This window comes from Wyeomyia smithii, chromosome 1, assembly GCF_029784165.1.
Source record: "Wyeomyia smithii strain HCP4-BCI-WySm-NY-G18 chromosome 1, ASM2978416v1, whole genome shotgun sequence".
NCBI lineage: Eukaryota > Metazoa > Arthropoda > Insecta > Diptera > Culicidae > Wyeomyia > Wyeomyia smithii.
In genome coordinates, this window is record NC_073694.1 from 424,455 (window position 1) to 449,288 (window position 24,834).

The following is a 24,834-nucleotide window of genomic DNA, read 5'->3' on the forward strand; positions in this document are numbered from 1 at the left end:
CTGGATGAATTGGCTTCGAACAAGAAGCTTTACTCAATCACATTGTACAGCTCTCGGCAGGGAGTTTACGGCAAACCATTTTAAAAGCGAAAATCTTCCAGTTTTAACTATGTATGATATCCTGCGAGCCTCAACAATAATTCGAAAGATTGGCCAAAGTAATGTACGATAAGGACAAAAAAAATATTTCGTTTTTTACCAATTTAAGATTAATTCATGTATTGTGGATGCATCGCGAGCGTCTAGCGGCAACAGACTTTGGGTAATTCGGGTCTACTGCACAACTTGGACGATCAGATACTTCTAGAGATTGGCGGCCGCTCAGAATATCGATTGTTGGTTCCGCTACCGGTTCGTCATTCTGAGTATCCGATGCCTAACGCCATTTTTTAGATGGGCAACCTTTCTCTCGTATTGCCTTTCGGAGTCATTTGATTCCTATCAATCGGAGTCGGACGCTGTGAACTTCTCCTTGAGAAAATTTGAAGATAGCTTGTTCGAAGGGAGCAGATTTTTCATCAAAGCAATATCACCCACGGCGCTTAGCATTCTCTTTTTCTTTTTGAGAAATTTTCTTGGCCAAATCCTGGTCCCTGAAATCGGAACATGGTGGTTCGGATTCCAAATCTTCAATTTGAGGCAACTTATAGCATAGTTGTCTTTTTTGTAGTAATTCACTGGGGACTTTCCCGGTAATAGTTGCTTTCGCAATATTCTTTGAACTCCGTTGAGACAAACTGCTTAGCATTATCGAGTGGTTTAGTCCTCGGTCGACCCCACGTTCGGAAAATCCGTCTGAGACTGGATGAGATGGATTCTCCGGACAGTACTATTTTCATCATCACAATTTTTGGAGATTTCCAGAACCGGGAGCCCTGGGTTTACCTTGAATATCGTCAATAACTTCTAGATCATCATATGCAGTTGATATGATGAATTTCCGTTTTTTCGTTTATCTTCTATTCCACTCTCTTCAATCTTCTCATATCGGGGCGAATAGTTTTCAAAGAAATAAAAGCCAGATTCTCAATGAAGCAAGTTTTACTTTTGACTTAGGCTAGAACTGCCTTGGATGGACCACTTCCTTCAGTGCACCACCCTTCAAAATTACTCAATTTTCTCTTGTTAAATATCGGACTTACCTTAAATCGGAGTTTATAAATATTTCTTGTGATTCTGGTGCATATTGGCTTGATAATATGTTTCCAGATGTTTGTTTTTGCGAAACTAGCTCTCGGATTTAGGAAAAAATTGAAATAAAATCACAAAATATTACGATTGTTTTGATGTTCATTTTTATATATGTGTGTGAAATAAATTACTTTTTTACCAGCTCAGTACTGGTATAAGGCAGAAAAACCGCCAATCAGAAAATTAATTTTTTGACGCTCAAGCTCGCGTTTGATGCCATAGTGCTAGCTGTTGTTCAGACAAAGCAATAAGAACAATGTCCACTTCACATATCGAAATGTTTTGGTCAGCAAATAGCACCCAATCCAATTTCCGAACGTATTTCTTCATAATCCGCGATCTATGCGCCTTCGCGATGCTGGGCCCATAACCTGTTGGGCAAATTGGACATTTTAATATAAATAAAAACACAATTTACCGTAAGCAACGTGTTAGTTATAGTTTAATTACACATGGAATAAAGAATGACAAAATATGTGAAGAGATCGCATCAGCCAATTTTGGAGTGGACAGTATCGGTTTTCTGTCAAGATAGACCGGAAAGAGGCACGCAATACGAGGAGCGCATGAATGATGACAATGTATGGTATCTAGATACTTCGGGAGTCACAGTCTTCATAATTCCACATGGATCTGTATGGATGAGATCCAAGACGTCCTCCGATTGTCCTCAAGCTTTCTTGGGAAAAGATACTCGAACCATTTTACTTTCAATTTTCGTGTTCCACAGTATGAATCTCGATACCAAGTGCAAAGTTTTTCCGTTCGAGTTCGTGGATTACTCCAGCATCCCATTCGTATATACAGAGTGAACTTTGATGATTCTTTGCAACTGCTTGAACTGCTTGAACGAAATTTTTATCAAAATCTGCTGCAAACTTCCAGATCTTCCATTCACATCTGCATCTTGTTTTTGGAGTAGTTTACATAACTTTTTCTTATGATCCCATTCACGATAATGATGACATACGATGCTCCGCATTAACTTCTCATTGGTCTTTAAAACAGCTTCCGGTCCCTTCGAAGATCCAGGATCAACGTAGCGCCAGAGAGACTCCCTTACAAGCAGCGGCTTAATTTGAAACTTATACCTAGAAGCCTCAGAATTGTTTTTCGCGAGTTTTCAGTGTTTTGTTTTGAATCTCCAAACGTATCTTCCAGATTGCGATTAATCAAAGGCTACTATGCTAACCCAAAAATGTTCTGGATATTCCTACATTTTTCATAAAAACTACGTAATTCTGCTCCTGGGGCCGGCCTACTTTGAATCTCGAGCTGGCCCTTGGGGGACTCTTTGTCACCTGTTTGTGTTGCGTCATAATTATGAAATCCATACATAATAAAACACTTCGCTTTCGTGTTATTGAAATCGTCCTAAAATCGAGGCTGAACATTATTATTTTGAACACCACCCGGACACTTTTATCTCCACCTCAGGACACTATCTGGGAGAGTAGAATAGCGGGCACTCTCACTCTCAGACTGTCTTCCACTACCACTTGGTTTGGAATAAATTAGAATATTTTATTCATGTAATTCAGCTGCCGTTTTTTTGTTTGTTTGCTAGAACCTCAAGTTTCTTTGTTTCTACTTTGCTTCGTCGTTTTCCGCTGAGAAAAGGTCATAGCTTCATTCGCGTTTTTTTATTGAATTTTAACTCTTAGATAGATTATTATTTCTTATTAAATTTAACCTTCTAATTTTATTCCGTTCTCATTCTCGTCCTCTTTTTCAGAAATCAAAGCAAGCTGGGAAGAATGGTGGACATACGATGGAATCTCAGGTGAGTCCAGTCAAACTAGAAAGATGCCTCAAACTATATTTTTATGTGTGTGTGCGCACGTGCAAAGGTCAACAAAGTTCCTTTCTAACTACACTTTGTCACGGCAGAATGCAATATGGCGCACGTAATCGTAATCGGTCTGTACTAATTTCGAAACGAAGCCCATTATTAGGAAGGTGCCAGTCTCTAATGGCAAACGATAATGTTAAAGGGTAGAAAAAATTATCACTGCTGAAATGGAACTGTAAAGTGACACGGCAAAGTTTTAACCGAACACGAGTTTAAATGGCTGAAATCGAAACTGAAACTGAGTAAACTTTGGCATTTTAAAAATGGGGAAAAATCACCCGCGAGTGAGAACGTTTTTTTCCGGCCACTGTGATGTTAATGAAATATTTGTAAATTCTATTGAAACGTGAATTGAACAAAAACAAAGAACAACATTTGCATTTGCAAATTCCACGCTACAGTTTTCCAATCCCCAGGCGTAGATTGTTGATACCTGCTGATCGAAATCTGCTGTGGGTTATCTGTTGCTGACAAAAGATTCCCCCAGCGGCTATCAAGCTCTTGGTAAATCTCAGACCCCCTTCTTCCCAGTGCGCTATCGGCAGTCAGCTAGGAAGAAAAATATCGAGTGAAAGTTGCGCTACTGAGGAATGCAAACAATTTTCTTTTAGCCTTATCAATTATTCCCATTTACGTTCAATTCTGGCCCAGTCTGTCTTCCGCACACTGCTGCCGGCTGTCGTCTAGTCGTCTTGAAGGTAAAGAAGCGAGAACGGAGTTCAGCAGTTTTGAGATCGAAGAAGGCGGCGGCGGAAAGCAAATTCTATCTTCCCGTTGTATCACGCGGCATCATTTCTGTTCATCAGACAGCTACCCAGGAGGCTATGGAATCTCACATTTTAAAGTTCCTTTCCAAGCTGACGTTCTGCATGCCCTCCCACCCCTCGGCTGAAGCCGGAGAATCTGCCGAGTTCATTGGTATTCACGGGGTGCAGAAATGTTGGAATTCTGGTAGGTATTTGCGCGAATCTGCTGCGTTTTTTTTCGACAACTTGTTTTCACCCAGCGCCCCGGAACGAGGGGTTACGGGCTCGGAAAGATGGCTCAATTTTAACTAGCGGAAAAGCACGATTTTGCCCCTCAGCAGATTACAGACTGGCAGACAGGCAGCCATGCTTCAGCGTGTGGGAGATTGTGTGTAATTGCTCAACGATAAAGTAAGTGGCAGACAATTGAACGCTAATCACGTACCACTTAATTCCGGGTGTTTCCCTTTCCGTCGACATGTCTCAATCGTAAGTGGTGGAAAATTCAAGCAAAAAACCAGCAGATGGAGCTTGTAAATCGCTGGAGAATTCGTGTAAAAATTATTTGTGGGAAATGTAGAGCCAAAGTCTACTTTTAAATGAACAGAAACAATGTGTGATTGCTGTTGAAGGCTTGAAACATTCACGAATGAAATTGCATTCCAACGGCCGTGTCGGACCGGAAATTACTCAGCCATGACATAAACGGACAAGAGAACCAGACAGTCTTGACACACACAAAAAAAAAAATAAATAAATATAAAACAAAACAGAAACGAGTAATATAAAAAGAACTGTTTTTTTAACACGTGCACTCGCAACTCGTTGGATTCAAACGCAGCCTGCCTTGATGTTGTCATCAGTATTTATTTGGTGAACCATTAACATTTGATATGTTTGTCCTGTGAGCTGAATTCATACAGGCACCAAAGAAGGCGGGGAACGCAGCAGCATAATTGAAGTGCTCCCAGTCGGGATAGGTGACAACCGTCTGCAAATAATAGTATTTTGTTTTTCATCCACTCGTTCGTGTCACACCCGTGTGGTGGCTAAAAACGAGAAAAAAAACGGCATTGCGGATGACTTCTAGAGGCCACTTCAGCGGTCATTTTTGTGGAGATACACACCCACGTCGTCGTGACAGCCATCCGATCTAAATTGTCCCCCGGGCAGCAGACAAAAGTTCTGCGGAAGCCAAAATCGAATTCAGCGATTACTGTTGGGAAAACTAAAGAGGTTAATCAATTACACACATCGTCAAACAACCGAAACAGAGCCTGCTTAGTATGTAAAACAGATCCGCCAAACAACAACCACCAACTCGTGGGGGGAAAAGTTCAATCTATAAACGAGTTTCGACAACTGATCCGGTCTCGGGACTTTCAAAACAGTGGGGGAGTGCAAGAATCAAGAAGCAAAACAATGGTAAAAACAAATAAACCCCTTGTGGAAAACTCAAACCCGGCGTAGAATCATTCGATTCCAACCGGGCGAGGAGATAAACTGGCCGAGATAAGGTCGCAGCAGTCTGCTACGCCTTTCAGCGAGGTTTTGCCCTCTTTTATTTAACTCTCTTTTTTTGTTTATGTTTTGTTTGGTGGAACAATCCACCGCACATTGGGATGGAAAGAAGCCACAGAAAATGCAAAGATGTTATACATTAGAAAACTACAATGAAACTTACCAGTTTCGGCACGCAATCACCCCACAATGCGCCGGAAAACTTGGATACGAAGGAACGGTCCGCCGGCGATTCTACGGCAATGAACGACGACGACGACCTTTGGGCCCACGTAAAAGTTAAAAGTGCGGGAAACACTCCTGGGAAACAAGTGTTTCCCCCGTCAGGCTACAGATGATCACGATTGTTTGGATTAAATGCTGAAATTTTACAAAAAAAAAAAAAAATAAGCATATTTTAAAACACCTTCCGTGAATGAATCAACTCGAGAGAAAAAAATCACAAACAATACGAAGAGTTCGCATTAGTGGGGTCGCACTTATAACCTAATCGGCAGAGAGGGAAGGCAGAAAAACGAACGACTTTTGCACCGCAGTTAGCTTGATAAGGCGGTGCCTTTCGATGTTCTGGCGGGAAACCAAAGCAAACCATGCTTGACTCGTAAAGACATATTTGGCCTAGACATGCGAAAGTGCTGTTCTTTCAATTTACAGAGAGTGTTGTGTTGATTTTCCCTCTTTCCTCCCCTCCCCATAGCTTAGAGTTTTGCGTTAGCATATGCGAAAGAGGAGTGGAACGTTTGTTTTATTGCTTTCGATTAACTGATGGATCAGTTAAGTGCATTGGAGGGCAAATCCTAACTCTGATTACAATTTTTATTCCTTCTATTTTCTGTCCGCAGGTCCCGCCTTCTGGGGTCTCATCAATCCACAGTGGAACATGTGCAACAAAGGCCGCCGCCAGTCGCCGATCAACGTGGAACCGGAGAAGCTATTGTTTGATCCCTACCTGCGGTCGCTGCACATCGACAAACACAAGGTAAGAAGCGAAAATGACAAACAGGAAAAACTTTTCCGTTCGATGATCCGCTGGGGTCAAGAAGACGTCGTCTTCTTTCAAACACTTTGTCACCGCCATGAATTTGGTTAACGGCGTTTGATGACATTTTCACGCTTCCTTCTTTTCCAAGTGTAATCACGTTGGCTTAGAAAAGCTTCAACAATCTTGTCAGTGTCGGGTAATATAATCAGCGCAATAAAATGCGCTCTAAAAGCAACAAAGCATGCCGGAATAAAAAAAAGTTCGGAAATTAAACCATTTTTTGCTTCCCTTCTCTCTCTTTTTTTCCTGATAAGGATAATATTATCCGATGAGCCTCGGAATGTGGAAAAATTCATTCACAGCTTGTTTCTCGTTTCTCGCATTATATTTCTTCCTTCCGGTAAAGATTTCCGGCACACTGCACAACACCGGTCAATCGTTGGTCTTCCGGGTGGATAAGGACACCAAGCAGCATGTGAACATCTCCAGTGGACCGCTCGCCTATCGGTATCAGTTCGAGGAAATCTACTTCCACTATGGGACCGAAAACAGCCAAGGCTCCGAGCATCACATCCACGGGTACAGCTTTCCGGGGGAGGTGAGTGTTTCTCTTATGTGTTAGATCTTGTATCATTGAAGAAACATTACAGAATCGTTTTTGAGCCATTTTGAAATCATTTTGCAATCGTTTTAGAATTATCTTTGAGGTATTTCAAAATTGTTTTTCAGCAATTTTAGAATTATTTTGTAGTTATTTTGATGATTTTTCAATGATTCTAGAATTATTTTAAATTCTTTAATGGTGTTAATCTAGTGATATTGTTTCAGACCAATGCCGCCTCGTTCAAAGCGGTCTGGTTTACGGGGCAGGCCGCTAAGCGAATAAAGCGTCCCCCTAGCAGTGCCTTAAAATATTAATGTTCATTCACGAGTAGATGGATTGAATTAATCTCAGTGTAAGCACATTTATTCTCTGAGGCAACTCAGTAGCCTATGCTCATTGCAACGATGCATGAATATCTTTTATTATATATATATTCAATGACAGAATAGTGCAATGAATATCAAAAGCCTCATAATGATATTCAGAGAAGCATCGGTGATAATCAATCCAAGTAGTGAAAGTCTGTCCAGACGCTGTACATTGCACAGTATAGTATAAATTGTCGAATAAAAATAATTTTTAATTTTCACTATTTTGATATGATTTTCATTTTCGACGATCAAAATATCAACACGAGTGTTAGAGTTTATGGTGAGTCCAATTCTCGCAGCTTCCCTTTTGAGAGCCGTAAAGGCCTCCTAAACTGCTCCACGGTTAACACTAATTATATCAATGTCGTCCGCGAAGCCCTTAAGCTTGTGAAACTTAGTGATGATGGTGCCGCTCCTCTGCACACCTGCCCTTCGTATTGCACCTTCCAAAGCTATGTTGAACAGCAAGTTCGAGAGCCCGTCACCTTGCTTCAGACCATCCAACGTCACAAACGCGTCCGAAAATTCGCCCGCTGTCCTGACGCATGATGTGAAACCATCAAGCGTCGCACGTAACAGTTTGATTAGATTTGTTGGGAAACTATGTTCTAGCATTATTCGCCAAAGCTCGTTGCGTTTCACTGTGTCGTACGCCGCCTTAAAGTCTATGAACAGATGATGCGTCTGCAAGTTGTGTTCTCGAAACTTGTCGAGAACCTGTCTCAAGGTGAACATCTGGTCCGTTGTAGATCGCCCCACTCGAAAACCGCATTGGTATTCTCCAACAAAGGCTTCCTGCTACGGCCTCAGTCACTGGAACAGGATACGGGAGAGAATTTTGTAAGCGGAATTGAGGAGGGTTATGCCTCTATAATTACAACAGTCGAGCCCATGTCCCTACTTGTAAATAGGGCATATGAGTCCTTCCAACCAGTCCGTAGGTAGTTGTTCCTCAGACCATATCCTTAGGAGAATCTGGTGAATTGCACTACACAGCTGCCGAAGTACATGGTGGCTGGCAGAGAGCGTGGTAGTTCTACGGGTGTTGGTACTGCGGTGGAAATGGATGGGGATACTTTCGAAGTGGTCGACGAATTTGTTTATCTTGGTACTCTCGTGACATGTGACAACGAGGTGAGCCGCGGGGTGAAGAGACGGATTGCGGCGGCGAAAAGGGCCTATTACGGATTGCATAGCCAGCTTAGGTCCCGTAGCCTACAGCTCCGTACGAAATGTGCGCTCTATAGGACTCTGATCCCCCTGGTGGCGCTCTACGGACATGAATCGTGGACGTGGAAGGAGGCCGGTTGACGAGCGCTTGAGGTCTTCGAGCGTAGAATCCTGCGATCAATACTCGGAGGCAAACTAGAGAACAGGGTGTGGCGCAGGCGCATGAATCACGAGCTGTACGAAGTATACAAACACGCTGATATTGTCAAGCTGATGAAACACGGCAGGTTACAGTGGGCTGGCCATGTAGCACAGATGGCGGATGAGCGACCGGCAAAGATAATATTTAGTAGAGAATAGAGGCCGATGACTTCGAGGCAGACCGCGCACACGCTGGATGTGTGCTGTCGACGAGGATGCCAGAGCAGTGGGTGTAAGGGGAGACCGGAGAGTAGCAGCCCAAGACCGAGTTTTGTGGATTCGGCATAGGATCTTAATGATCTGTCGCCATAAAAGTAAAGTAAGTAGGTTAGAGTTTATATTGTCGGTGTTTATCGGTTGTTTGCTTTCATGAATATCAACGGTCGCATGAGTAGTATGATTATCAATACAAAGACGACTGAAAACCACTGCTTTTGAATATCATGACAGTGAATATTCTCAGCACTGCCCCCGAGCATGTGTAGAAGCGGTTGGTTGTGCTAGTCCCTCAAGATAGCACGCCGAATAGTCTTCTTGAGCGGCGACTACGGGAAACCCATGGGTTACCGTGGTAGGGAAAAAGCGCCAGGAAGACACAAAACGCCAAGACGACGGAACGACCACCATGGGTCAAGAAGGTGAGGGGCAGAGATGACGCCTTCATATTCAAGACGGACAAGTCTAAGTGCTTTGAAGTCTTGAAGAAAATGAGGGGCGAAGCCCAGCTCAAGAATTTAGGGGCGGATGTGCCGTCGATTTCGCACTGGCGAGATGATTCTTGAGTTCCGAAAGGCTGCAAAGAATTAGAGCGTTTTCTACAACAACCTGTGAATATACTCTAACAACCGGACGTTTGCTTCAGGTGCTTCGAGAAAGGACATAAGTCCTTGGGATGCGAGGGCCCGGGTAGGAGCCAATCATGCAGGCACAGATACTATACCAAACAGCCTCTGAGTCGTTTCCGAACCCCTATCGCATCGCTCCCATCAACGATCACTGAATTGCTGATAAGTTCAGCATGGCAGCCACATGGACGACAAGCATGTTCCCGGTTCAGAAAGTTCCTCAAGAGAAGAAATGGTGCGAAGTCAATCATCGACGTGACGTTCTCCAGGGACAAACTGGAGGGAAGACGATGGCTACACAAATAGCGACAACAGTCGCTGTAGACAAAAACGTAAAGCGGCAAGTGACGGCCAGAGTCAACAATCGGAGAGTAGACATCGCTTTTCAATGCCGAGGTATTTGAAGAGTCAATGAGAAGAGAGAGCGAGGGTCAGCTCCACCCGACTCCTGACCAACTAGTTGCCATAGGACTTGCAAACATAGGGATGGGAAGTCACCGTTTCACTGGTGGACTGACGCGATGGCGTACCTTCGCAGTGCGTGCCTTGGGGGATGCAACACGCGTGAACAGACGAACAGAGGAGCTAAATAGGGCGCGAATGGCAAGCAAAAGGGTCTGCTCCGATATGTAATGCGTAAGTGCCAATACGAACCCGTGGGGTGATGCCTACATGATCGTTAAGGCCAAGACCAAAGGCGTGTTGGCGCCTGCAAAGCGGTCATCAGCGATGCTGGAGTGTATCATCGAGAAACTCTTTTCACGCCACGAGCCAAGTCCTTGGCCTACGACGGTCAAGTCTAACGTCTGACGTTCCAGTATCGCAAACATAGGTCAGGGATGGTCGGCCAACTTCCCAAGAGCAATGACACCAGTGTCGAGGTTATGGAGGAGATAATGCTTACGAATGAGGAACTCATCGTGATTGCCAACGCCATAAAGAAAAACAAGGGACCGGCACCGGATGAACTACCTAACATGGCAATCAGGATGGCGATAAAAGCGTCCCCCGGACTGGAAGCTAGCCGAAGGCTGGAAATCTACCAGAGGACCCATCGGCGTATAGGCCTATGTCTGCTGGACACTCCACTGCTCATAGCGCTTGCGCTCAGAAGCATGTTTGTACCGGTGTCACTGTACAAGATTCTGAAAACTTCCAGAGTCGAGTACTAGTTTACAACACGTAGGAGGTCAGAAGTGTGTCTCAATCACCATAGGAGTACCTGGCCCAGGTGTCGTGGAATGTCAAGTAACGCGAAGCCAAAGTAGGCGGTCGCCTGCGAGTCGATCATCGAAACATTTGAAAAAATAAAACTCTAATCATAATAATAATTTGAATGATTGATTGGGAATGTCGCGGCCTTGTAGCGGGCCTGAAATGCCACACTCCCAAATCTGCGGTTCCGTTCCCCGTATCTTTGAGCAAGTGGCTTAAACGCTACCTCGAAGAGGACCACTTGCCTGTCTTGGCTTGCCTGGTCAGAAACTCCGCCTCAGGGCGGGTCAGGGTCAACAACTGGGAGAAACGAGAAGGCAGATGCATTAACCTGAGGTACTGCGTCCCAACTTTCAATCCGAAAATCAACTTAAAATTAACGCAGAAATTCGCGAAAATATTCCTTAGCCTCAAAACACTGAGCTCGTGAATTCTCCTTCCTGGAATAATTCTAAACGATTAACGATCTGATTGCTGTCCAGCGTATAGAAACCAGAGTGCGGGGACAGTATTTCCAAGCCATGCGCTTGGAGTAACAAACAACACACTACAAGACGAACGCGGGACGTGAGATATCTTGGACTACCTAATTCATATCAAACATCAGTTCAATAACAGGGAAACGCACTATATCAATTTAACAATATAACAAGCATGCTTTGTTTCACTACTAGCTAAATTTTATAGTGTGCGAGGGTGGAGAACTAATGGCTATGCCATAAAGCTAGTATTTGGGTTGCAGTCTCGGCTGAATTTTAACTTTGCGCAGGTTTGTGTATTCACGCTCCAACGGCTACTACCTCTCCTGTTTGCACCTAGCGGCGATCTACTACAACCAGCATCAATCTGCAGTCACCGCACCATCCAGGTACGGTTGGCTGTCTAAGCAACGGCGTCGATTCTTGCAAATAGCAGGCGCCGATCATTCCGATCAGCGGATTCGTCCGGTAAAATTAAACGGCGGATAGCGGGACGGGTCCTTGTCTTAGCTGATGGTGCGTCCCAGGAGTGTGCGGTTGGAGGGTGGATGATCCCTTCTGGTGGTGTGATTTATAACTTCGCCGTCGAACGACTTTTGTTTTCACCACACTTGCTGGCAAAGTCTCTACTAAAATTTTAACTACTCCTAACATGCGCTAATCCTCGAATAAATTCGAGAACAACATGAAATCACACACTCTGGCTTCTTTCGCCGTTCGATTATTAATGATCGAAGTGGGATTGCCCCTCAGATAACGAGAATTTGGTTTGAAACCGGAAATTTTACAACGAACTTCGACGACAAATTCAAAGCCGAGACATTATCTCTTTTACCCATTAGATTCGTGCATCTACCCATTGACCTGCACTGGCTAGGGTTTTTACTAAGAAGAACAAGCAAGTGAGTCGCTGATTCGTGCTTGAGATTTTGGATTTGGAGAGGCTAAAGGAAGGAATATTCAAACGGCTAACTCGTACTTGTACGCCTGGTTGGCCAACTATTCATGATGCTAATAGTAGATCAGCTAGAAATTCGAAAATATATGGAGCATTATTACGCAAATTGAAATTCACCAACATGATTGCTACAGCTTGCTTGGCAGTGCCTACTTCGCCAACTCCTTTTGATTATGTAGCCCAAATGTTTGTCGCAAGTCTTCGAATCATTCAACGACCAGCGCCTTCGTGGAGATGTCCGCCAACTGCTTGTCGGTCCAAATAGCTGCGATGTGGTCGCTTATAAAATGATGTTTGATATCAGGTTTTAGGCCATCCTCATGCAATTACGGTTGTCCTTATAGATTGTCACTAGTGCGTAATCTTAAACACCAACATCATGCAGGAAACCAGCTAGGCAAGACATTCCAGCCACATTCTTGCTTGACCACGATACTGTGGCCGTAAACTTCGAACAAGAATCCACTCACTAATTTGCTGAACTACTGTATCTGCCTCAGTGTAAACGAAACAATCTTTATTGGATATGATGTTCTTTACAATAGCGATTTTATTTTATTTTATTTATTAATTTTCGAAATTGAGAGAAGGGACGACAAGAAACTGCAATCCATGGAGAATAACCAAGTGCGGCGGATGATGATTTTAGTGTACGTGGAAGAATATAGGTACTGACGGTAATGTGGAGTTATAGTGTTCTGTAAAGGTTAGCTTGGCGTCTAGGATTACTCCTAAGTCCCTAACAATCTTGCATTTTTGTACAGATTGATTTCCTAGAGATGTTACAATAGGTGGTATTTCAATTTTTCAATTAAATGTTATTGCGTTACATTTCTTGACATTGAGTTGGAGTAGGTTTTTATTGCACCGAGTGTAGACATCTTTCTGGAATTCTTCTGCGTCGCTAGAGCTGCTGATTTGGGGGGAACCTTGGGGCACCCCAGAGGTGACAGAAATGGGGTTTGAAAGTTTGTTTTGGAAGCGCACTACAGTCGAATCCCTTTATAGCGACATAGCAAGGGATTTATTATTTATTTATTCGGCATTCCGTCATGACATAGCCTAATAAACAAAGTTTCTCCAATTCACTCGGTTATTGGCTGCTGCTCTCCAATCCCTGGGACACCTTGTACTCTCCGCCAGATCTCGCTCCATCTGGTCTACCCATCTTGCTCGCTGCGCCCCTGGTCGTCTTCTTCCTGCCGGATTCGAGGCAAACACCATCTTCTTCGAATACTGGGTTCGCCGTAGAGTTGCGCGAGCTCATGGTTCATCCTTCGCCTCCATATTCCGTTCTCCTGCACGCCGCCAAATATTGTCCTTAGTACCCGTCGTTCGAAAACTCCGAGCACTCGCAGGTCCTCCTCGAGCATTGTCCACGTTTCATGCCCGTAGAGAACAACCGGTCTTATGAGCGTTTTGTACAGGTTACACTTCGTACGGGGGCTTAGTCTGTTCGACCACAATTGCTTGTGGAGCCCATAGTAGGCACGACTTCCGCTGATAATGCGCCTCCAGATCTCACGGCTAGTATCATTGTTCTCGGTTACCAGTGAGCCAAGATAGACAAACTCGTCGACTACCTCGAACTCATCACCGTCGATCGTAATGCTACTGCCTAAACGATGTCGGTCGGCTTCGGTTCCGCCGGCTAGCATTAACTTCGTTTTAGACGCATTTATCTGCAACCCAATCCTCGCTGCTTTGCGTTTCGTTCTAGTGTACTGTTTTGCCACCGCCGCGGTTGTTCTGCCGACAATGTCCATGTCATCAGCAAAGCAAACGAATTGACTGGATTTGTTTAAAATCGTACCCCGCGCGTTGATGTCCTCTCGATTTATTACACCCTCTAGCGCAACATTGAATAGCAGGCAAGAGAGACCATCACCCTGTCGAAACCCCCTGCGGGATTCAAATGGTCCCGACAATCCACCCGAAATCCGCACACAGCACTGTATCCTATCCACCGTAGCCTTTATTAGTCTAATCAGCTTCCCCGGAAAGCCGTTTTCGTCCATGACCTTCCGTAGCTCTTTTCGGTCGATAGTGTCATACGCGGCTTTAAAGTCAATGAATAGGTGGTGCGTGGGGGTTCTGTATTCACGGCTTTTCTGAAGGATTTGCCGTATGGTGAAGATTTGGTCCGTCGTAGACCGTCCTTCCACTAAGCCGGCCTGATAACTTCCTACAAATCTGTTGGCTAGGGGTGAGAGGCGGCGGATGATGATTTGGGAAAGCACTTTGTAGGCGGCATTCAGGACGGTGATCGCACGATAGTTCCCACAGTCCAGTTTGTCGCCTTTCTTATAGATGGGACAGATAACCCATCCTTCCACTCCTCCGGTAGCTGTTCTGTATCCCAAATTCTCGCAATCAGCCTGTGCAAACAAATCGCCAGCTTTTTCTCTCGGAAGATTTGGGTTCGCTGCATCTTCTTCTGTCTATGTTATTCCACGTTCTGACGAGTGGCATTCGTCGTCGAACCACTCTATTCGTTGGGTTTGTCCCACATGACGATGACGTTCTCCGCTACGCTGTTGATGGCTGTTCTGATGGTGTTCCAACAGTCCTCGAGAGGAGCTTCCTCCAGCTAGTCCTTTTCCGGCAGCGCAGCTTCGAGCGAATGCGCGTAGTTTTCGACGATGTTAGGATGCTTCAGTCGCGCGAGATCTAACCGAGGCGAGCTTCGGTACCGAATGTTGTTAACAACGGAGAGTTTTGGGCGCATCTTAACCATCACCAGGTAGTGGTCCGAGTCGACGTTAGCGCTCCTATAGGATCTCACGTCAATGATGTCTGAGAAGTGCCGACAGTCAATCAGAACGTGGTCGATCTGTGTTTCTGTCTGATTTGGTGACCTCCAGATGTACTTGTGTAGGAGGTTGTGCTGGAAGCAGGTACTACGCACGACCATGTTCTTGGAGGCGGCAAAGTCGATGAGTCTTAGGCCCATTTCGTTGGTCAGCTGGTGCGCGCTGAACCTTCAGATCACCGGTTTGTATTCCTCCTCCTGGCCGACCTGAGCGTTGAAATCGCCGATGACGATCTTGATATCATGTTTTGGGCAGCGGTCGTACTCACGCTCCAACTGCGCGTAGAATTCATCCTTGTCGTCTTCGGTATTTCCGAGGTGAGGGCTGTGCACGTTTATGATGCTGATGTTGAAGAAACGGCCCTTGATTCTTAATCTGCACATTCGAGGGCTGATTGGTCACTATCCAATCACCCGTTTCCGCATCTCGCCCATCACTATAAAAGCTGTTCCCAGCTCATACGTGTTGCCGCAGCTCTGGTAGATGGCATGACCATCCCGGAACTTACATACCATTGAGCCCTTCCAGCACACCTCCTGCAGCGCTACGACGTCGAATCTGCGGGATTTCAATACTTCGGAAAGCACTCGTGTGCTCTCTTGGAAATTAAGAGACCGGCTGTTCCACGTCCCGAGTTTCCAATCGTTAGTCCGTTTTCGTCGCATTGGTCTGTGCCGATTGTTCCAATCCGATTTCCGAATTTTTTTGTTCCTCGTTCATTACTTGTAAGTATTTTACGGCGGCGGCTTGTAAGGCCCACGCACCAACCCCCTGTTTCGCCGGAGGACCATCGTGCAGAAGTACAGACGCCGTTTTGAGCCGCTCCTAACATGGAGGTCAGACGCTCGGAAACTCAAAAGAGCCCTCCTTCCCTGTCAGCATACGACCAAGTTCCTACCGGGGTTGGTTACCCGATCTTTCCTTGGTTGCTCGTGTCTCAGCCGGCACCCAGTGGAGATCGGGATAGGAGTGGCTGGATAAGAGGCTAACGTCCACATGTGGGGTATATTTTATTCCAGTAGGCGCTGGTACGCATTATCCAGCCGTTTACCAGCCAGCAAGGGTTGTCGTTATAGTGAAATGTCGCAATAATACGAAGAATTTGTGTATGTAGAACAAAAGGTACCGTTGAGAATGACGTTATAGATTTAGCAACGTCGCTATAGAGAGATTCGTCTGTACTATTGTCGCAACAAAGAATGACGAGTATGAGTTTTGGTATGCCGTTATAGAGGAAGGTCGTAATAGCGAAATTTCGCAATAAAACGAAGAATCTACTATATAAAAATGGAATTCCGTAACGCTTGGTCTTATTGATATTATTCCCTCAGTCTCTGAGGTGTACAGTAATCATCATAATTTTGAATCGTTCTAAACCAAAAATAATAAGCAGTGACATGTAGGGTTTTCAACATGAAAATGTTCGCTGATGTTCAGGAAAGACATTTGAGAAAAATAATGGGTATCTAATCACTAAAACTTGAGATATTATTCACAAAACTACGTAAAACATGCAAAATTTTGACTTTCTATGCTAAATTTGCCTCTAAATCGAAATTCAAAGCGATGACATATGGTTCTTTTTTTGAATAAAATGTTTGTTAATGTTCAGGAGAGACATTTGAGGAAAAATAATTAATATCTGATCACTAAAACTTGAGATATGATTTATAAAACTACGTTTAACATGCAAAATCATGACTTTTTATATTTAATTCGTCTCGAAATCAAAATGCAAAGTGATGACATGTGATTCTTTTTCCATTAAAATGTTCGTTGATGTTTAAAAAAGACATTTAAGAAAAAATAACAGGTATCTGATTACTAAAACTCAAGATATTATTCACAAAACTACGTGAAACATGCAACATCATGACTTTTATGCTGAATTTACCTCTAAATCAAAACTCGAAGCAGTGATCTGTGATTTTTACTATGATAAAATGTTCGTTGTGTTTAGAAAAGATATTTGAGGGAAAAATAATAGGTTCTGATTATTTGAAATTTAAATATTTTCTGCAAAACCACATGAAAAATGCAAAACCATGGAAAAATAATTTTTAAGGCTCAATTTGTCTCTAAATCAGAATTCAAAGCGATGACACGTGATTTTTTTCAATAAAATGTTCGTTGATATTCAGGAATGATATTCGAGAAGAAATAATAGTTATTTGATAACTGAAAATAGGGATATAATTCACAAAACTAAGTAAAACATGAAATATCATGAATATTTTGGCTCAATTTGACCCTAAATCCAAATTCAAAGCTATGATATATATTTTTCCCATTAAAATGTTTGTTTATGTCCAGGAAAGACTTTTGAGTAAAAATAACAGATTTTTGATTACTGAAAATTGAGATAATAATCACAACACTACGTTAAACAAGCAAAATCATGAATATTTGAACGAAATTTGCCTCTAAATCGAAATTCAAAGCTATGATATGTAATTGTTCTTCATTGAAATGTTTGTTAATGTTCAGGAAAGACATTTAAGGAAAAATAATAGGTATCTTATTGCTAAAAGTTGAGATATTACTTTAAAAACTACGTAAGTTTGAAGATGATTTTCAGCATACAGGAAAACACATTAAAATACTCTTTTTGAAATTTATATATATTATACATATAATACATGCAAAATTTTTGAATTTTTGAGCATGAGCTCAATTCGCCTGTAAATTAATTTTTTTTTTCAATAAAATGTTCGTTGTTCCTTCAACATCTGCAAATATTTTCTTGCAGAAGAATTTATGTTTTAATTTGGTGCGAGTCGAGCAGATAAAAATTACATTTCTGATGTTTTCGTAGTTTTGTGAATAGTAACACATTACGGGATTCGAAATACTTTTTTACTTTTACCAAAACTAGATCTTGGGACATTTGGCTAGTAGAAAGGCCGCATTTCATTGGTTTAATCTATTTTTTTAATTTCTAGGTAGTTATGTAGATTAAAACGTTAACTTCTTCTCAGACGTGTTCCTTGGACACCAACAAACATTTTCGTTATAAAAATTCACATGTTATCTCTTTAGATATGATTATAGAGGTGAACTAAGCATGAATGGTCACGCTAAATTCTTCTTACTTTAATTTCTTTCTTCTAAAAGTTACATAAAAAGAGGTTTTACTGTGAACGATTGACGAATATCCGGTTATCACCCGAGTGTGATATATTCGGAACTGGGATGACCCCACATAACATTTTCCACACTTCTGGTTTCAGGCAAATTATCTTAAGTGGTATTTGGCCAACCATTTTAATACTTCCGAAACTTCCGAACTCCATACGTCAATTTGAAATCCGAAATGGCGACTTCCAGTTTCTGTAAAACATCCCCAAATCACAAAATGCAATCCAATATGGGTATTTCCGTTCTGTGCGATCTCAGAATGTTAAAGTACTTAAAGTGATGATGGACGTATAAGATGTGAAATATTTTTGAAGTTAGTTGTGCTAATATTGCAATGAGTTATAAAAAATGATTCCTAATTTTGAAACTTTTGATCCCGAGCATCGCCGGGAACGTTCAACTAGTTTTATTATAAAACTGTGGGGCCTTTCAAAATGTCGCTAAAGCGAGATTTGTCGTTATAAAAAAATGTCGTTTTAGGGGGATTCAACTGTATTTGGTTGCAGTTTGTTAGATATGACTGATTAACTGAAGCCAACTCAGAAGTTGAGGCGCCAATCTGGACATTACCAATCTGATTCCATCTGGTATCTCTGACCTGATGGCTAAAAAGTATGCAATGGGTATGATTGGGTATTATAGCGTTGTTTTGTATGTAGAACACAGAATTTATAACACGCACACTTAATATACCGAAAAAGGTAGCAGACATGCAATGATCATAATTTTTCCCTTTCTCTATTTTTAAGAATTTATAATCCTTCAAATTTCTTGAATTCTTCTGCAATTCTATGAACCCATTTGAATCGACATTACGTCCAAATCAAATGTTGAGAGAGGTATACTTTTGACGTCCACGTCTAGTGAGAAGATTTCAGTTATTCACAATAAAGACATTCATTCAACGTTGATTGTTGTTGATTGTCGATGTTGATTGTTGTTTAATGAACTGTTTCATGTTCGTTAACGTTTATCAAAGCTCGACTTTGTTTGTCCAAATCCAAGTTCGTCACGTCGATTTCTCTCGACGAACTCGATAGCATAGCACCTTCCGCTGCGCTGTTAATGGCTGCTTTGATTATACCACAAGAGTCCTCTAGAGCGGCTCTGATGAGCTTTCCTTCATTCGGCAACGCTGCCTCATGGATTACGCGTACCCAGTAACGACTTCGAAAAGTTTGAGTCGCTTCATCATACCCGCGGATGATGTTGACAACCGGAAGACTTCAACTTATTTGAACCGTTTGCGTCACGATAGGTTCAGATATTGATAATAACCGAGAAGTGCCTTACTTCAATTAAAACATGACCGATTTGTGGTTCAATCGGTTGTATCGATATGAGAGGCTATATATTTTGGGGAAATTACCAGTTACTTTTTTGTAATGCCTTTCATTTCATTAGTTTATTTTTTTTTCTTCACCTATCGTTTATTTGACACGGCACAAATACAATTTAATGTTTAACGGCGCCAATTATATCTGATGACTTAAAATCTTTAAGCAAATTTTTTATCCTCGCTGCCGACTACGAGCTGAAACTAAGTCTATCTTAAAACTAGCATATATTATTCAATTAATGTTTTGTAGTTGAATAGTCGTCTGATGATCGTCAAATGGCCATGAATATGCAGCATGTGTGGATTTGTTCTGCTAAGCCACGATGTTATGAGCTGGGACAGGGGCTTGTAATCCTCGGGTCCTGGAAGTATTGTGCGGGGTTCAGTTGCTGGTTATGGTTCGTTGTTGTTGTTCGCTGTTGTTCAAGCCAAGATATCACGAAAGGCCTCGGGTTCTCAGGTCCTGGCGGATTCGTGTGGGGTTCAGTTGATGATTCCAAAATCGAGGTCTATGACGTGTTCTTGCCGTTTTGTTGAATTTGGATGGAAAGGAATGGGACTAGACTGGGGCGTGGATGGATTTCAGGAAAATGTATATAAGGGACATGTAGGGTAGGTCACGACTCGCCAAGATATCACGAACAGGAACAGCTGGTCCTCTACCCTCGGCCCGGAGGGAAGCTATTAATTTAGACCTGGCGTCACGGTGTACAGGGCATGACCAAACAACGTGCTCTATGTCGTGATAACCGTCACCACAGGCACAGATACCACTTTCCCCGAGCCCAATACGACGGAGATGCGTATCAAATCTATAGTGATTGGACATAAGCCGCGACATCACGCAAATGAAATCTCGACCTACATCCAACCCCTTGAACCACGGGCTCGTCGATACCTTGGGGATAATGGAATGTAACCACCTTCCCAGTTCCCCTCTAGTCCAAGAATTTTGTCAACTGATGATCGTATTCTGACGTACAAGTGCGAAAAACTCATTAAAAGCAATTGGTCTTTCATAAATTTCACCGTTTGTTGCACCCACCTTAGCCAAAGAGTCCGCTTTCTCATTACCCGGTATCGAGCAGTGGTAAGGTAATCTGAGAAGATTTTTCGGATAAAGCACTCAGATGTTCCCGTATTTTCCCCAGGAAATACGGAGAGTGCTTAACATCTTTCATCGATCGGAGAGCCTCAATGGAACTGAGACTGTCCGTAAAGATGAAATAATGGTCCGTGGGCATTTTTTCGATAATCCCTAGGGTGTACTGAATTGCAGCTAATTCTGCGACGTAAACAGAAGCAGGATTATCGAGCTTATGTGAGACGGTTAAATTGTTATTGAAGATACCGAAGCCAGTGGACCCATCGAGAAGTGATCCGTCAGTGAAGAACATATTGTCGCAGTTGATATTTCGATATTTATTAGAAAAAATTCTGGGGATCTGCTGCACTTTAATAGTTTAGTTTCACTAGAGTTTTATGATATAATATAATACTCAAGCAACTCAAAGCTTTCAATTGAGTTAGCACAAACTGCGTAATTTACAACATGATACAGTTTTTTTTCCGTTCACCTCCACTGTACAATAATTTTTTCCAGTTAATTTGAACCAATCAACAGTCATTATTTTAAAATGGAAAAGTTTTCCACATGACGGTATAATCGACTGACGTCTTTGTTCATAAGTTTTCACTTTCCTCCTGTAAGCTTCAAGTTCATACTCTATTATCCGACTGCTGCGATCACCTCTCGAGTGTACTTGAAGAAAGGAAGAAAAAAAAACAACCAACCAAGTTTTTTGTCATTCTTCCTCGCTCTCTCTCTCTCGCTCTCGTGCACCAAAGTGGCAAAGGTGTTACAAGTCAGGTTTTAAGCTTGTTATGTAAATAAGTTTCACGTTCGCACGGACGCCTTCCGCACGAACGTTGCCGCCGAATTCCTTCGCATCCTTTCTTGCAGCTGGGAAATGTGAAAAGCAAGCGAAAAGCGGGCCACCCAGAATGCAACATGATGTTACTATTAAAAACTGTAGTGGAACCTACAGTCTAGAACCTAGAGAAGGCACATAGAAAGCTAGTTTGCCGTCCCCCTCACCCCTCCCGGTGGAAAAAAATGCCGAAGAAAACTAGTTAAGACAACGTGATGGTAATCAGAAATAATGGCCTCGAGTAACGGTGCCTTTCCGTATGCTTCCTTGGCGGGGGCAGAACGAGCGAGAAAAAGAAACACGTCTCCGGCGAAAGAATGTTAATAACGTGTAATTTAGTGTTTTGTAAGTGTACGAAGGACTACGTGTTTTTGCTGGTTTTGGTTCGGGCTGACGAGAGCGACTTCCGGTAATCCGGACCAAGAACCTGACGCCGGCTTTTTAGTGGATTGTAAAACCTAACGATTATTACCTTTTATTAACCTTTCCATGCCAGTTGTTACACGTTTCTCCCTGCATCTCCGGCGTTCCTCCGGTTTATCATTTTGAAGCAAAAAAAAAAATTGCCATGCCTCGGGTGGTTAGTCCTAGGTCTTATCGGGAACTTTTTATCGCAATGACGGTTTCATTATTTCTTTCTCCGCCCACTCTCTCTCTCTATTCGCAGATTCAATTATACGGTTTCAACAAGGAACTGTACCACAATATGTCGGAGGCGCAGCACAAGGCTCAGGGAATCGTCGGCATCTCGCTGATGGTGCAAATCGGCGATACACCGAACCCAGAGCTGCGGATAATTACCAGCACCTTCAACAAGGTTCTGTACAAAGGTTAGCATGATACCGAGTGATTATTTTTTTTGTCTGTGAAAATCTAGTTCCGATCCGTCGCTCTAGGTTCTACCACTCCGATCCGACACATCTCGCTGCGGTCGCTGTTGCCAAACACCGAACAGTACATGACGTACGAGGGGTCCACCACGCATCCTGGCTGCTGGGAGAGCACGGTATGGATCATCCTAAATAAGCCGATCTACATCACCAAGCAAGAGGTGGGTTTTGTGGGTTCCAGCGGAAATTTCTCGAAAATACTGAAATGATTTATGATTCGACAGCTTTATGCCTTGAGGAAGCTGATGCAGGGCTCGGAACAGACGCCGAAGGCTCCGCTTGGGAACAATGCTAGACCGCTGCAGGCACTGCACCATCGAACGGTTCGAACTAACATCGATTTTGCTCACACGGGAGCAAGCAAGGTAGGCTGTGCGAAACAGTTGATTTTATTTTGACGTAGAATTCTAACTGTTTTTCATCGTTCAACACAGAACCAAAACTGTCCAACCATGTACAAGGACATGTACTACAAGGCGAACCGCTGGACGTCGGAGATTTCGGCGCGCGGCCGTGAGCGAGGTCTTCCAGATATCGATACCGTGTTCCACTCGCTGCCCTAGTGGAGCTGGCGCGGGGGTGGCACCAACTCTCCCAACTGAACCCTACACTACACTCGAGACACTGACACGCACATACACACAAACACACCTTAACGGCATTAACCGCTGAGCACCTAGATAAATCCTAGCAATGATTGAATGATGTGAAACAAAAAGAAAACCAGGCAAAGAATGGGTCAATACTTTTATATTGTGGACTGTCGAGTGATTGAACGCTAGCGACAATTAGACTAACGTAACGGTAAAAGTATATTCACTGAAAACCAACATCTATTGTTATTAGAACAGATTACTTTAGAACGACTGGTGCGTAATAAATGCCAAAATAAAAACAAAAAGAGGACAGCAGAGGGATTTTACACGAGTTTACCCAGTTTTAGATTTGGGTTTCACTTAATGTTTTCTACGAAAATTAGAATGAAGTTTCCTCTTTACTTCTTTTTCGATTTTGAATTTGAAATTAAATATGGTTTTGGAAAAATTCACTTCAATATCTGGACTCAATTTTTTTTTTAGTGCTCAAGTTCACTTATCTTTTTGCAAACATGCTAGGGAGAAATTTGCGTAAAATCCCCCAGCAGTGACACGAGCAGGACGTTCTACCTTTAAACCGGCAGGAAGACAAAGAAAAAAAGGCCGATATATACAACATACATATATATATATTCACGGAGCCCTCTCTGGGGTGGACAATAATTAAACGTTTACAATTCTCTGCGACACGAACACCGAACTCTACAAATTATCAATCAAAGAAATCGAATTTTTTGTCTAAATCTACAGCAAGATAGCGGGAGCGGACGCGAGGCGCTTGAAGTTTTTTAGGAAGAAAATAAACCCTCATTTTTTTGGTAGCAAAACAAAATCTCTAAGTCCACCCTAACAACGGTGACGCTTCGCGGGCTGGTGGGTTAGTTCCGAACGCAGCAAAATGGTAGATTAAATTTTGTAAATATCAATGCATCATATAATCCACACGAGCGAAAATGCCAACCAAGAAAAAAAACAACAGATTAGATACAAGAAAAGTGCTTCAAACGACTACTAAGCATAACAATATTAACTCTACCTACATTAACAGTACTTATCTAGGCAGAAAACCGTAGCAAGAGGCGAAGGAAGAAGTAAAAACCTTAACCAAATGTGAACAATTAACACAAGAAAACGTAAGCTAAAAGTAGTTTTTCTAACGGGATGCCTAAATAAATATTTAACAGAGAAAACAAACTGAACTATCAAAGCTGTAAATTACATGTTTGTTCTAAAGCCATGTTCATTTCCTTAGGTTATCTGTACATTTTTTACATAAACTAAAACTAAATAAAAAAAAACTGCTGCAAAGTGGCGTATGTGACAATTATTGAAAAAAATCGCTCGCTCGAATTCCGAACCACAGTTGGCTATGAGTTGCTGCTGATGCTGTTGCTGTTGTTGTTGTTTTCTCTTCAATAAGGAGTACGAGCGAGCGCCCGTCAATCAAAACAAAAAGCATCAATTAAAACAAAACGTGTAGGTAAATTCGTAGGAGAATGCAAACAAGCCGATTGCTGTTATTACGACTGTTACGCTTGTCGAAATTAAATAACCAGAAAAATTAAGCTACACCACAACCCTCCACAAATCATTCAGTCTGTCTGTCGAAGTAGAGTCAATCGAACCTTCAGTATAACCTAAGGAAGGATAAAAACGAGACAGAACAAAACAAACACACGGACTCTGTAAGAAATTAAAAGCAAAAATAATAACTGCAACTGTTTTTTTGCTAATAAAATTTCGAGTTTCTGTTCCGCGATGACGGCCTACTGAGACGAATTCTCAGTTCAAGTGGTAAGTAATGTACAGAATTTGCAACTTCGGAAACCACATTCCAACTTTTCTACCCGGCAAAAGAAGGGACAAACCGCAAAACCTCACCAAGAGACCTGGAGAGACAAGTGAGGCTCTTCGTCGTCGAGCTGCATTGCAAATAGGAAAATCTAAGGTAAGTAGGGCATGCAGCCCTAACTGACGGAAAAAAGCATGAAG

The 24,834-nt window shown here is 42.6% G+C and overlaps 1 protein-coding gene across 14 annotated transcripts in view; it reads left to right on the plus strand.

Annotated features, from left to right (window-relative positions):
- LOC129726107 (carbonic anhydrase-related protein 10) overlaps positions 1-24,580 on the plus strand; it is a 78,873-nt gene extending 54,293 nt beyond the window's left edge. For all 14 annotated transcript variants that reach the window (XM_055682857.1, XM_055682789.1, XM_055682824.1 and 11 more), the window contains exons 3-9: positions 2,927-2,974; positions 6,153-6,289; positions 6,699-6,890; positions 22,024-22,186; positions 22,253-22,407; positions 22,471-22,611; positions 22,681-24,580. In XM_055682857.1, coding sequence (XP_055538832.1) covers positions 2,927-2,974; positions 6,153-6,289; positions 6,699-6,890; positions 22,024-22,186; positions 22,253-22,407; positions 22,471-22,611; positions 22,681-22,809 — 965 coding nt within the window. In that variant the 3' untranslated portion in view covers positions 22,810-24,580. The remainder of the gene's footprint in view (positions 1-2,926; positions 2,975-6,152; positions 6,290-6,698; positions 6,891-22,023; positions 22,187-22,252; positions 22,408-22,470; positions 22,612-22,680) is intronic.
- The last annotated feature ends 254 nt before the right edge of the window (positions 24,581-24,834 follow it).